General features: G+C 38.3%; 1 protein-coding gene across 3 annotated transcripts in view; it reads right to left on the bottom strand.

Annotated features, from left to right (window-relative positions):
• Positions 1-13,501, bottom strand: part of DENND5A (DENN domain containing 5A) — a 108,932-nt gene that overhangs the window by 64,977 nt on the left and 30,454 nt on the right. For 2 of the 3 annotated variants that reach the window (XM_082341410.1, XM_082341408.1), the window contains exons 2-4: positions 4,126-4,197; positions 3,254-3,363; positions 917-1,574 (exon numbers count right to left, since the gene is read on the bottom strand). In XM_082341410.1, the coding sequence (XP_082197536.1) occupies positions 917-1,574; positions 3,254-3,363; positions 4,126-4,197 (840 nt within the window). The remainder of the gene's footprint in view (positions 1-916; positions 1,575-3,253; positions 3,364-4,125; positions 4,198-13,501) is intronic. The other variant, XM_082341409.1, reaches the window with a different exon arrangement.

The raw sequence follows: 13,501 nt of genomic DNA, 5'->3' as shown, positions 1-13,501 counted from the left end.
CCTTCCTGTTTTATTTTTTTCCACAGACCTTATTACCACCTTACATACTATATATTTTATTTATTTATTTAGTCACCTCTCAAAAAAAAAAAAAGGGGGGGGGGGAATTCCCTGGCAGTCCAGTGGTTAAGACTCGGTGCTTTCACTGCCAGGGCCCAGGTTCAATCCTTGCTCAGGGAACTAAGATCCCACAAGCCGTGAGGCCAAAAAAAAAAAAATCACCTCTCTTTCCCCACTAAAATATAAGTTCTATTATAGCAGGGATTTTTATCTATTTTGTCCACCCTGAATCTCTAGCCCCTAGAATAACTCCTGGCACACAGCAGATTCTCAACAAATATATACTGAATGAATGAATTTTATGTTACTTATCTGGCTCCTTTAATAAACATTTGTTTCCTTCTGCTCTATTTTACTGTTTTGTCCAAATCTGCTGCTCACCATCACTTAACCTCTCACTTATAAAAACAATTCAGTTATAACAAACAAACAACAGAAAAAAGCAACACAACCTCGTTTTCTCAAATGTATTTTTTCAAATATACGAAGGATCATCGTTACTGTCAGGCTGAGGAAGGGGCAGAAATAACTCTGCGAGTGATAGAACAGAACTGATGGAAAGTCAGTTTCCCATGACCATCAACTCCTGCCTCCTCTTTTCAGCATCAATCAGACGTCAGGAGGCAGGGTTCCCCTCCCAGACTGGAGTGGCCAGCAAAAGGCCACGATGATAGCCAATTAGAAATGGTAGACCTCTCATGTTCCATTAGTTTGCCATCCAGCACCTACCTGCAAAAGATCTGAGTTTTGCTCAAACTGTAACAGCCCGTGTCCTTTACAGTCAGCCCCACTGTATCTGATATGGAAAGAAGAGAGGCCCTATGAAGAGAGAGAGCTGTAGTAAGCACTGACTTACGCTGTGAGTAGAGCAGGATTTGAAACTCCAGAAGGGCACAAGTAAAAAGTTGAAACACATTCTCCACCCCAAGCAGTTCAAAGACCTCTCTGACAGGAAAGTCGAATAAGGGAAGCTCATTGGTACTTGGTCTCTGGCAGACAATTGGCCCATAGACCCCAGAAAACTTCAATGACCGGCCAGGAGGTGGGAGTGGCACCTCGTAGAGTACATTGTATATGTAGCTCTCAAGGGGCAGTGGAGGGGGCTGAGGTGAAGTGACTGCCTGGTGAAGTTGTTCCAGCACACTCCGACATGCTTTCATGAAGGACATGGGCGTGATGAGGCAAATGCACTTAGAGACGTAGAGCGTATCCCGGCTAATGTCGTAGGAGTTGAAGCGCTGCAGCTTGGTCCCAGGAGTGCCTTCACCATCCTCCATGTCACTGTGGTCTTGGCCATCAGCAAGGGGAGCATGGAGGACATCATACTCAGCATTATGCATGTGGTAGAGGGTCTGCATTGCACTGCAGATCTGCTTGCTAGTCACCTCCTCATAAAATGTGAGGGAAAACCCAAATGTCCGAGAGCCATCCTCCCTTGTGATAATAAAGGCATGGAACTGAGGCTCCCTGGGATCAGCCTGGGTCTTGAATGCCAGCCCTTTGGGCATGCACAGCTGCAAAAGACACAAGGAAACAACTGGTGAGAACACTCACTGCTGATCCTCTTCTCAGAACACCATCACTACTTATTTACTTAAAGAGCACCTACTATGCTGGGTGTCTGGGATATAAGACCAACACAGCAAAATATCTGTCCTCAAGACCTCCCATTCTAAGACACACAAGTAACTAAAATTATAATGCATTTATCAAGGCTATACAGAAGTATACACAAAGCGCTAGAGGAAAAAAAAACAAACAACTCAGTCTCAGCCTTCATCAGAAAAGGCTTCAGAGATGAGCTTATGCTAGGATTCATCAGGTAGAGAAGAGAAAGAAGGGTATTTCAGGGGCATGAAGAAAATGCACAAAGGAGGTAAAAGAAAGCTTGGAGAATTTAGGTAGGTGGTTAAGCATGACAGCATGTATTAGGAGATGATGCTAGAAATATATCTAAAAACCAGACAGATGCAACTTCATACCTAAAAATAAACAAAGTTTTAGATTCTATCAGCTCACAAGATTCTGTCATCAATAAAATCTTCTCTTTTCATATAAAAAAAAAAGGGTGTTCATTTCATGTAATGCAAGGAGATGACATAATCAGGATAAAGATGCACTTTTTTCACTTTAACTCAGATGGGTTATATAAAGAAACTTGGGTAGCTAATCTAACTGACCTGAATCAATCAGGTTCCATTTTCCACTTTTCCACAAACCTGGCTATACAAAGGAACTACGAGGAGCCTAGGTTAACAAGTACAAGGAACTACATTATGGTATATCCATTACCCTTGAACTTGACTTCTCAAAGCCTAAGTGTTTCTAGAATATAGTATGTTAAAAGGAAATAAGCACTGGACTAGGAGTCAAAAAACTTGAGGCTCTCTACGATTCAGTTTCCTCCCCTGTGAAATGAAGATAATACAGTTTACTCTGCGTACTTCACAGGGTTATTGTGTGCATCAAACAAGATCATCCTCAAAAAGCTATTAAAAAGTAACAGAGGCAGTACAAAGATATGGTTAAGAGCAGAGTTCTGGAACCAGACTATGGTATTTAAGCTTGCTCAACTGCTCGTTAGCCATATGACCTTGAACACATTACTTAACCTCTCTGGATCTTAGTTTCCTCACCCATAAAATATGTGTCTGTGTGTGTTTACTTAATATTATCTACATAAGGGGTATTGTGAGGATTAAATGAGTTAATTCATGTATAATACTTATCACAGTGCCTAGCACAAGGTGAATACTCAACAAACATTAGCTTATTCATGGTAGTATTCATCTACAAATTTAAAATGCTGCCCTATCTAAAAGTATAATAAAACAAAAACACCCATTTCTGTCATATTACTCAGATATATATACAATACAGATGAAAACTGCTTTAAACCTCACTTATTGTGTAAAATCAATGCTATAAGCAACCAATAGCTCAATCTCACAAAAACAGTTCACTGACCCAGTACTATGTATTTGTCTGACTCAACAGAAGCACCTTGTGACTTTTGGTATATCTGATATATTCCAAGTATTTGATATAGTGATCAAAATGCAGAATCACGAACAATATGCATATAAGAAGTTACTGATACTTGGTGGAACCACTGCTACCATAGTCTGAACTCACAATCCTACTGTGAATTACTCTGTAAATTATCTCACACTTGTAGCTAACAAATACTAACCATTCCCACTGCATCTTGGTCAAAGGGATTCCAGTCCACATTCTCAGGATATCGTGCAAGAACCTTAGACTTGAATGTTCGTCTCAATGGTGTCTGCTCAAAATTTTCTCCTGCAAGAAAAAGAATGAAGCAAGTCATCTCCACAAAGTCCCCTGAAACCAAAGGTTATGAATATCTGAGCTTGGCAGTCCAGCAAAGTACAGAAATGAAGGCAAAAGGGTTAGTATGCCAACCATCTAAGAACAGGAAAGGTATTATAGTTATTAGATCAGTAAGAAGCTGGAAAAGTTTAGCACGGTTAATACTGGACACTGTTAGCTACCTTGGCTTTTCTTTAAAATGACATCATTACTACAATCTTCTTGGGAGAAGAGGGGAGAAAGCACAAAGAAAGATTAAGGATTATATCCATCATTTTTTTTTCCCCTAAAAGCTACATTTTGTTTGCTTAAAGTCAACTAATAACATCATAGAAGCATAAATTATTTTAAATTCAAAACAAAGTATGCATTTCTATGATCTCTGAAAAAATACAAAGGGGATTTAAAAATTCAAGAACATTAAGAGAGCAGATTTCAGGATAAATCTAATGAGCTATTTTGTCAATTGAGAATCATTTGAAATTTCTGAAATTCTCCTTTGTTTTCCCCTTCCCCCTCCTAAAAACATTAGAGCATACTGAAATAAGAACACTGAAGAGAAAAGAGGAAGAATCAAAGAACCCACCACCTAGAGGGATACAAATATGAAAAAATCTATTGGTCGAAAAAGGCTTAAGAAAGTTAGGTCAAAGGGTACAAAATGCCACTGGAGAGACTTATATAAGAGCCACCAGAATGCTTTGGGTGTTCTCAATTTTGTTTTGTTTTTACCTTCAGTTGTACTTGAAATGAAAGGGCTGGCACCATCCCTGGCTTTAGAAGCCTGTATGTACTGGCATAATGCTATATGATAAATGAAATAACATAGTATTACAATAAAGCAATGTTATTCAAACTTTTTTGACCATGACCCCAGTATGAAACAAAGTTTATATCATGAAGCAATAAACACACACATGATATATATTAATATATATAAATTTACTTAAAACAAAAATTTCACCAAAAAAATACCCTTACTATATGGAATGTGTTCTCATAATTTCTACTCTATATCATTAAAACCAAAAAGGCTAACTGCAGACCTACTAATGGTCACGATTCACAGTTTGAAAAACACTACAAAATAGTATAATGGGATGAAGAGCTCTACAAGTATTAAATTACTATAAAGCCACTAGTGCTTTTTCTAAAAGTATACCCCAAATATTGCTTTTCCCAAGGGACTAGGGAAAAGGGAACAAATTAAATGCACCTAAATATTTTGAATAAATAAATTTAGTAAGAATCATGGAAAAATATGTGGGAAACATGATCAAGGACAATTCAATTGAATTCTATATCTATTTATTGAGTAATCATGTTATACAAGGGCCTTAGGTACTGTGAAGGATAGAGATGAACCAGATGAAACACCCATCCTCAAGGACCTTTCCGTTAAACGTATAGGAAAAAGAACATACACAAATAACAATTTCCCAGGAAGGTTATTATCTGGGAGGCTCCAGCTTATGTGGTCTATCCATTCAGAGCACACTTGCACAGGATCCTGTTCATGTGCTCTAGTTGACAGAATAAATTCTGTTCCAACTAAAGTTTTTATAAGTTGGCTTAGAACCCAAAGGGGCTGGTGATTATTAAGGAAGATGCACTCCTCACCAACACAAGACTGGAATGAACCTAAAGTCAGATAGTCCTTCACTCTAAATCAGCCCAGAGGCACCTTGAAAGTTTTTTAAAACAGAGTTTATATTATATTACTTCTAAGGCACCTGTTCCAGAAACTAATAATGATTCCAGTCAGAGAGTTATTGCTTTTAACAATTAAAACCTTCACTTCCATTTTCTCTCAGGTTTCGTCCACCATCACCATCAGAAGCCCACTTATTCATAATTTTCAACTTCTGACAAGACCCAACCTTCTGTTAGTAAAGCAAGTTCCACAATTCAATTCCTCTAATTTCTAATCCCTTCTTCCAAATTGATTTTCCTGAAACTCTTTTCTAGCAAATTTCATCTCTCAAAATACATTTCATAATCTTCGCTAAATAAAACTGGCAAAATCAGCCGGCAGCTGGTAATACCAGTAGCAACAAAGCCCTACGGCTATGTTGAGCTAGTCTCAGAGTTTTCACTAACATCGGCAAAGAGTGCAAAGAGCCCACCCATGGCAAGCCTGCACTCACTGTACAAAGTAATTAAACAGCAAGCAGCTGACATAAGGTCTTGTCTACAGTCTGACATTCTCAGAATGTATTTTTAAACTGCATTCAGTTCTGAGAGAAGATAACTATTTCTTCCTCCTAAGCTTCTTTATTTTTAATTGTCAGTTTGCTCATTTCTTCCTTAGTAGGCTAGAAAATCCCCTCAGTTAAAACCACGAACTATTTGAACATATACAGGAATCAGGGCGGTTAGCAATGTCCTACATGGAAGCCTTTAGAGAAAGATGTTTTCCTAAGATGGCTACAAGGTGCCCCCTAAGACTTGAAGAGCATTCAAAGGATGGAACAGGGGACTATTTAGGGGGAGAATTTTAAACAACCAGTGAGATGTAGAATAGAGCCAGAAGTGAACATGATGAGCTGACCTGGAGTGTAGACAAAGAGGTGGGGGAAGCTGTGAATCACAGGGAGAACTGGCCTTCAGATCCTCTGTCCCCACCACTACCTGTCCACCTCCTGCTCCTTCTTTAAACAAGCTGAGTAAAGAAGTCTTGTTAGAGTCAGGTTCTGAGTAAAGGCACAGCAGAGAGTGCCAATCTCAGACAAAATTCCTTCTGTGTATTAGACTGGACCAGTAGCAGGAACATACTCTTTTCACTGCAAGGGGAAAGAAGATGTATAAAGAAGAGGTATGAAGGCCCTGAGAACAATCGTGTTCATTATAATCACGCTCTGAAGTGTCAGAAAGTAATAGAGGAAGGAGATCACAAACCTAAGATCTTTTTGTTAAAACAATTCAATCAGCTGCCAAGTAAACTATGAAAAACCTAACAAAATTTTTATCTTAGGTATTGGCATATCCCAATGATCTGTACTGTTCTAGGGTGTGATGGCTTAGGAGTGAATATGATTTGAACCTAATACATTTTTAGAGGGTGTCAAATTCAGAACCAGGCAGATCCATCGCCTGACCCTAAACATGGTCCTAAAGTAAATCGCTTGAGGAAATTAGATCCCAAAGATTACAGTTTATTACATTACAGGTTGCCTGGTTACTAAAGGAGGGGAGGCTGGCTTCAGAATTTTACATGAGCATCTTTGAAAATGGACCCTTACCTTTATATTTGTTATACAGGGCTGACTCACACGATAATTTCTTTTTGAAAGGGCTATTTTATCTTGAAGATTATGAGTTTGGAGGAACTAAGGTGATTGGCAGTGGAAAGAAACAGAACACGTGAAATTCCTTAAAAATTTATTGACTTAAATAACTTTGTGTTACACATAATTAAAAAAAACCCTTTACACTTTGGGAAAAAAAAAAAAAAACAATTCAATCTTTCATCATTTACCGAGGGCTGAGTTTTTTGAGAATAAGCAATGGAGACTTATTGCCTCAGGAACATCTACATAGCCCCACCTCCTGAAACCTACACATGTGTCACAGGTCCCTTAAATCCTCAATTATTTAGACCTTTGGAAATTCAGACAATATCAGGAATATGACATCACAACAACTACTGTCCTATTGTCCTAGAAACAACAACTAATTATTTGCCCAACACAAATGTCAGCAGGTCTGAATATCAAAACTAAGGCCCATTTCTAACGGCAACTTAAAAATTAGTCAACTAGGTATCAGTCTGTCTTTGTGAATCTGCTCCCTGGAAAGTACAGTTCAGATAAAATCACGACAGATTTTTTTTTTTAAAGCCTGCATGCCTTACAAGGACTTCTAATAGGTTCTTTGTTTACTTGTTCTGCTCTGGCCAAGCCAGAAACAAACTGACATTTGTATTGCTATTAGCCTCTTGGTACTGGCTTGATTTGAATAACCCTGAATGAGGGATGCTTATGCTGAGAAGCTTCAAAGGAACCCCTAAACTCTCTGAAATAATTTACAAATTTTTGTATGAAGACATTTGCATTTTTCTGGGGAGAGGACACAATTTCTATCAGATCTCAAAGGATCTCATGACTCGAAAAAGTTAAAAACCACAGCTCCAAATGTTTATCTTAATTTGGGCAGAAAATATTTTGACCACTTAAAGGTTAACCTAAATGGGCAGGTTTTCATACAATCTAAAATAAAATACACATACTACTAAATAACTGCTTTCTAGGTTGATGATGACCCAAATTAAGACCATTATTTTCTCCTTTCTTATCATGAGACACCTATGTTGATTGTTTCATACATGCATGTCAACAAGTTAAAAAAGAAAAAAAAATATCCTCAAAACTTCTGTCTGAAGTCCTCTGTAAGGTCATCAGAAAATGTTCACCAAGATCTCCAAGTTGTACATTTATATTAAATTTATTACATCTGTGCTTTTAAATGGTAGAGCAGATATGAAAAGGTAGGTACCCCAAACAGCTACCTGAGAAAGACCCAATATGGTTAAATCTCAACCTGGTTTATGTTGAACCACACAAAGCTTCTCCAGATCACAGTGTTAGCTTAGATTCAAGCACAATAAAAGTAACCATCATTTCCTGGGAAACTGTTTATGGGACACATCTGTTATATCTACATCTTGGATTAGATATACCAAATAAAATGAATATTTCAATTTCTAAACCTATCAGTAATCAGAGTTTGGATACACTAAAGGAGTTTTACATAAAATTTGAAGTTAAAAAAAAAAAAAAAAAAACGGACTTCGCTGGTGGCACAGTGGTTAAACTCCACGCTCCCAATGCAGGGGGCCTGGGTTCGATCCCTGGTCAGGGAACTAGATCCCACGTGCATGCCGCAACTAAGGAGCCCACCAGCCACAACTAAGGAGCACACATGCCGCAACTAAGGGCCGGCACAACCAAATAAATAAATTAAATAAATATTAAAGAAAAAAAAACTAAGGACATTTTTATATCTGGTCCCTTGGAGGAGATAGGGAGGATAATATAAATATCTGTGAAACTGAAACAAAACACAAAAAAAACAAAAACTGACTTTGTCAACAGAATAATTTATATCGAGTTTGATGGAAGTTCTGCTTCCAGCGAGACCAACTCTCTTGCAGATAACTATGAACTCCGGACAAAATATAAAAAACAACTACCTGAAGGTACTAGAGAATGAAAAGCAGGCAGATTATGAAGGCAGATGGAGGGTCAACTCTTGCAAAAAGGTAACAACACTGGATAAATGTCCCCTTTTCATGGCTTTTGGCTAGGCAGGTCCCAGTCTGTGCCATGAGAGGTGGCTAAAATTCGGATAAAAATCCATAGTTTTACTAGCTTAAGGAACCGGAGGACAGAATTTAAAGGCAACCACAACAGCTGGGAAGCGAGGGAAGGAAATTCCAGAGACAGCCAGAGAGGGGGTGCCCCTAACTCTGTGTATAAACGCTGTTCAAATCTCCGGCTGATCCCTGAACCATGTGTGCATGGAACAGGTCCCAAGCAGCAAAGTTAGGGCTAACAGAACTGAACTCAGATTTAAGCGGCCGCTCACTGCTGGGAAACAGAACAAACAAAATTCAATGTTTTTGGAGGAAGGTGACAGAACCCAGAGTCTCTACAACATATTGTACATAATGTCAAGGACACAATCTAAAATTGTTCAGCATATAAAAAAACAGAAAAACATGACCCATTCTCAAGAGAAGAGTCAATCAAAAGAAAACGACTTTGCATTGACCCAAATATTGGGATTAGCAGACAAGGATTTAAAACAGCAATGTTCATAATGAATGAAAAGACAGTACAACGAAATAGCACTATAATTAAGTGGACAGCCTTAACAGCAGATTGGAGATGCAGAAGAGTTAGTGAACTTAAAAATAGTAACCAATCTAACCAATCTAATAGTAACCAATCTAGTAACCAATAGTAACCAAAAAGTAACCAATCTGAAGAACAGAGAGAAAAAAGATTAGTGAGAGAAAGGGTGTGGGGGGGGAGGGACCCAAAGATATGTGGGGCAGCAAGTCTAACATACATATAATTGGAGCCCCAAAGGAAAGGAGAGCAAATGAGGTAAAAAAGAATATTTGAAGAAATACTGATCAAAATTTTCCCAAATTTGGTAAAAGATATAAATTTACAGAGTCAAGAAGCTCAGCTGAATCCCAAGCAGGATAAATACCAAGAAAATCATATGCAGTCAAATTTTTGAGAAAAAAAAGAGAGAAAAAATTTTAAAGAGAAAATCTTGAATGGAGCCAGAGGGAAAAAAAATACATTACATTAAAGAAGAAAAAATGATTGAAATTACTACTGCCTTTTTAACAGAAACAATGGAGATTAGAAGACACGGAACAACACCTTACAAGCACTAAAAGAAAAAGAAAAAAAAAAAAAGGCCTTGTCAACCTAGAATTCTATAAACAAACAAAAATCCTTCAAAAATGAAGGCAAAATTAAAACATTTGCAAGTAAAACAAAACTAAGAGAATTCATTGCTGCAGATCTGCACTACAAGAGTAAGAAGAGTCCATCCCAATAGGCTACATGCTGTATGATTCCATTTATATAACATTCTTGAAATGACAAAATTATAGAAACGAACAGGTTAGTGGTTGCCAAAGGTCAGGGATGGGGGGAGGGTGGCTATAAAAAGGCAACCCCAAGAATTCTTGTGGTGATGGAACTATTCTGTATCTTGACTGTATCAATGTCAATATCCTGGTTGTGACAGTATACTATAGTTTTTTAAGATGTTACCATTGGGTAAAGGGTACAGGGTAATCTCCCTGTATTATTTCTTACAACAGCATATGAATCTACAATTACGTCAAATAAAAAGTTTAATGTATTTAAAAAGTATATTTTTAATTTTTAAAAAGTGTTTTAATGTTTTTAACAACCTGCCAAAGTTTTAAAGCAAGGCTGCAGGCAACACAATTGAAGCATTCAAAGCTATACCTTGGACAGAGCTCTTTGAAGGCAGCTAAGCTATCCCTCTCTCCAGGCCCAAGACATAAGTGTCACATAAACTGCCTCACCTCACCACATCAACACCAATCCTACAAGGTCTAGTTCACATTATCTACAGCAAGAATGATGAAATTTTTTCCTCTGGGAATGGATATAACCAGGTTATTATGCTATCCTTTGCATACTGGCATCCTGGGATGTCCTACAATTGATCCCGTTAGTGACACTGGCCATCAATTCAGTGCTACTCATGCTATAATCAATTTCCTTCCTGCATTAAAAGACATCACTGTATTTTTCCTGTTACAAACATTTCCGAAACTGACTGCACATCAGAATAGTATTACTACCAACTCATACTTGGGTTTTCAGTTCACGTTGAAAACCAGCTGGTTTTATCTTCAATTCATTTGTTGCCCCAGCATTTCAATTCTCGTCTTCTAGATAATTTCTGAACCCCTGTACAAATCAGAGATCATCTTCTGTCATCTTTGACTAACAGGGCACAATGTAGTAAGAGAAGGGAATGCAAATTTCTAACTAAATTAACCTTGTTATTACTTTTAGATGACTACTTCATTAATATCAGCACTTTTTAAATAGAGACAGCTTTAAAACACACAGTAAGACTAGCAAGCAGAGTTCTGGTAGCTAAAGAAAGCCATCTTACACTGCCCTCATCACTGTCTTCTTCCTCTCTTGTACACATAAAATTGAGGTAAATTCACAGCTTCTGCAGCATAAAGTGAAGGAGGTAACTGCTCCTTGAAGAGACAGCCTATACCTTGGCCCACATCACCAAGATGACTGTGGTGCTCAGGAGTCAGACATTTAAAAACAAATATCCAGAATGTAGATAGTGAGCTGCCCCCACCTTGGACAAGCCACAAGGCCTCTTCTAAGGCACTATCTAACCCAGGAAAGCTATTCACCAGGCTTTTCAATGAAAGAGCAATAGAAACCATCTGTTACTCCTATGTGTTCCCCTGAGGAAGATTTGTTCACTTTCTTTCTCAACATATTTTCTTTGTCAGATAACTTTAGATTTGTGTAGACAACCACTACTCTTATTGATGCTTTGCCTCCTGCTTGATATCATCCAGGCACCACACCTAGTCCAACTCATGAACCTAGTATTCCTAAAATGGCTGAACTTCTCATGCACCCGATTTTAACAAGAGACTGAGATTTGAGAACCTATCCAGAGATGACTGCTCCAAACCACAGCTAAGACAGAACTTTGGTAGCAAGGCATCAAGTGTAGACACTGCCTCCCTTTCAGCCCAGCTGAATACCCTGCAGGGCACACATTTGTTGAGCTAACATCTTGAACTAAGATACGTAATTTGCTGTGTTTAGTGGGGAAAGCAAAAAGCTCTCAAATTCATGGTCTTTCAGACCAGTTTAACGAACCCAGTCCTGTGAGATGGAAATATACATACTGTTCTAAATAGAGTGAGGGCTCCCAGAGGCTTTACGTGTGTATACACAGGCACTTTTCTCTATAAGCTGGGCCCTCCAGAAAACTGGGCTTAGGCAAACCCACTGGACTGGAATCTCTAAGTAAGAAATAGCAGAGGACAAATATGAGCAATGGTCCCCATGCTCTCCTCAATACCAAATTTTAAAATAAGCAGCCTAAATTACGTGTAAGCAACTAGCCTAGAAGGGAGGAGAGAGGGTCAAGGTCCCACCATGGCTACTAATTGTATGATCCTAAACAATTTACTGAGTTTTGTGGGTCTCACTTTCCTCAACTGAAAGATAAAGAAGCAGAGAACTAGTTGGTGATCCGTAAAGGTTTTTCCAGCTCGATCATTCCATGACTTAATGACTGCTGGGCCTACAGTCTGACCAAGCGTGGAAATTCTACCTTTCATATTGTGAACTCTAGGCGTGCGTTAGTTCTCCCTCTACTGCCTCTCTCTTCCCAAAATCCCACTAAAAACAGTAGTAGAGGTGGGGAAGCATAAACCTATAGAATGAAAGTGAAGATAATAGCAACAAAATTTTAGAAGCTGGGAAGCAGACGGATGAATCATTACTGACAGTAGACTTGAGAAAACTGAGATACAACATAACCTCCAAAAAGCTCAGGAACTTGTAGCATCAGGTACTTATGGAAGTAGGGATTACGACGGGGCTAAAAACAGAGGAATTGATTGAAAGTCTATTTAAGAACCAGCTGGCATCAGCTCATGAATAAACAAAATGTTGTGTAACTACACAATGGAACATTATTCAGCCATAAAAAGAAATGAAGTACTGTTACATCCCGCAACACAAATGAACCGTGAAAACATTATGCTAAGTTAAAGAAGCCAGACACAAAAGGCCAAATGCTGTATAATTTCATGTATATGAAATGCCCAGAAGAGGCATATTTACAGAGACAAAAAGTGGTTGCCAGGGGACTAACTGCTAATAGGTATGCAGTTTCCTTTTGGGATGATGGAAATGTTCTGGAACGAGATAGTGTGATGGCTGCACAACACAGTGAATACACTAAAAACCACTGAAGTGTACACTTCAAAATGCCACATTTATGTTACATGAATTATATCTCAATTTTGAACCAGCTGGACCACCCAGCCCACCCCACCCCACCCCATACCTTTACCACTCCATCTGGCCTCCTCCATTCAAGAAGAAAACAAAGTTTATTCTTTACAATGGATAAATAAAAGAATGAGTGGGGAGGGCAAATGGGTGATGGTGGTCAAAAGCTACAAACTTCCAGTTATAAGATAAATAAGTCTTGGGGCTGTAATGTACAGCATGGTGACTATAGTTTACAAATACTGTATTGTATATCTAAAAGCTGCTAAGAGAGTAAATCTTAAAAGTTCTCATCACAAGAAAAAAAAACCTGTAGCTATGGTGATAGATATTAACTAGACATTATGTAATCATTTCGCAATATATACATATATCAAATCATTGTTGTACACTTAAAACAATATATTGTTATATGTCAATTATATCTCAATTAAAATAAAAAAAGAAGGGACTTCCCTAGCAGTCCAGTGGTTAAGACTCCACGCTCCCATTGCAGAGGGCATGGGTTCAATCCCTGGTTGGGGAACTAAGATCCCACA

Source organism: Balaenoptera borealis (assembly GCF_965194805.1).
Source record: "Balaenoptera borealis genome assembly, chromosome: 11".
In the NCBI taxonomy this organism is placed as follows: Eukaryota; Metazoa; Chordata; class Mammalia; order Artiodactyla; family Balaenopteridae; genus Balaenoptera; species Balaenoptera borealis.
The sequence above is the reverse complement of the archived record's forward strand: the minus strand, read 5'-3'. Positions and strand labels throughout refer to the sequence as shown.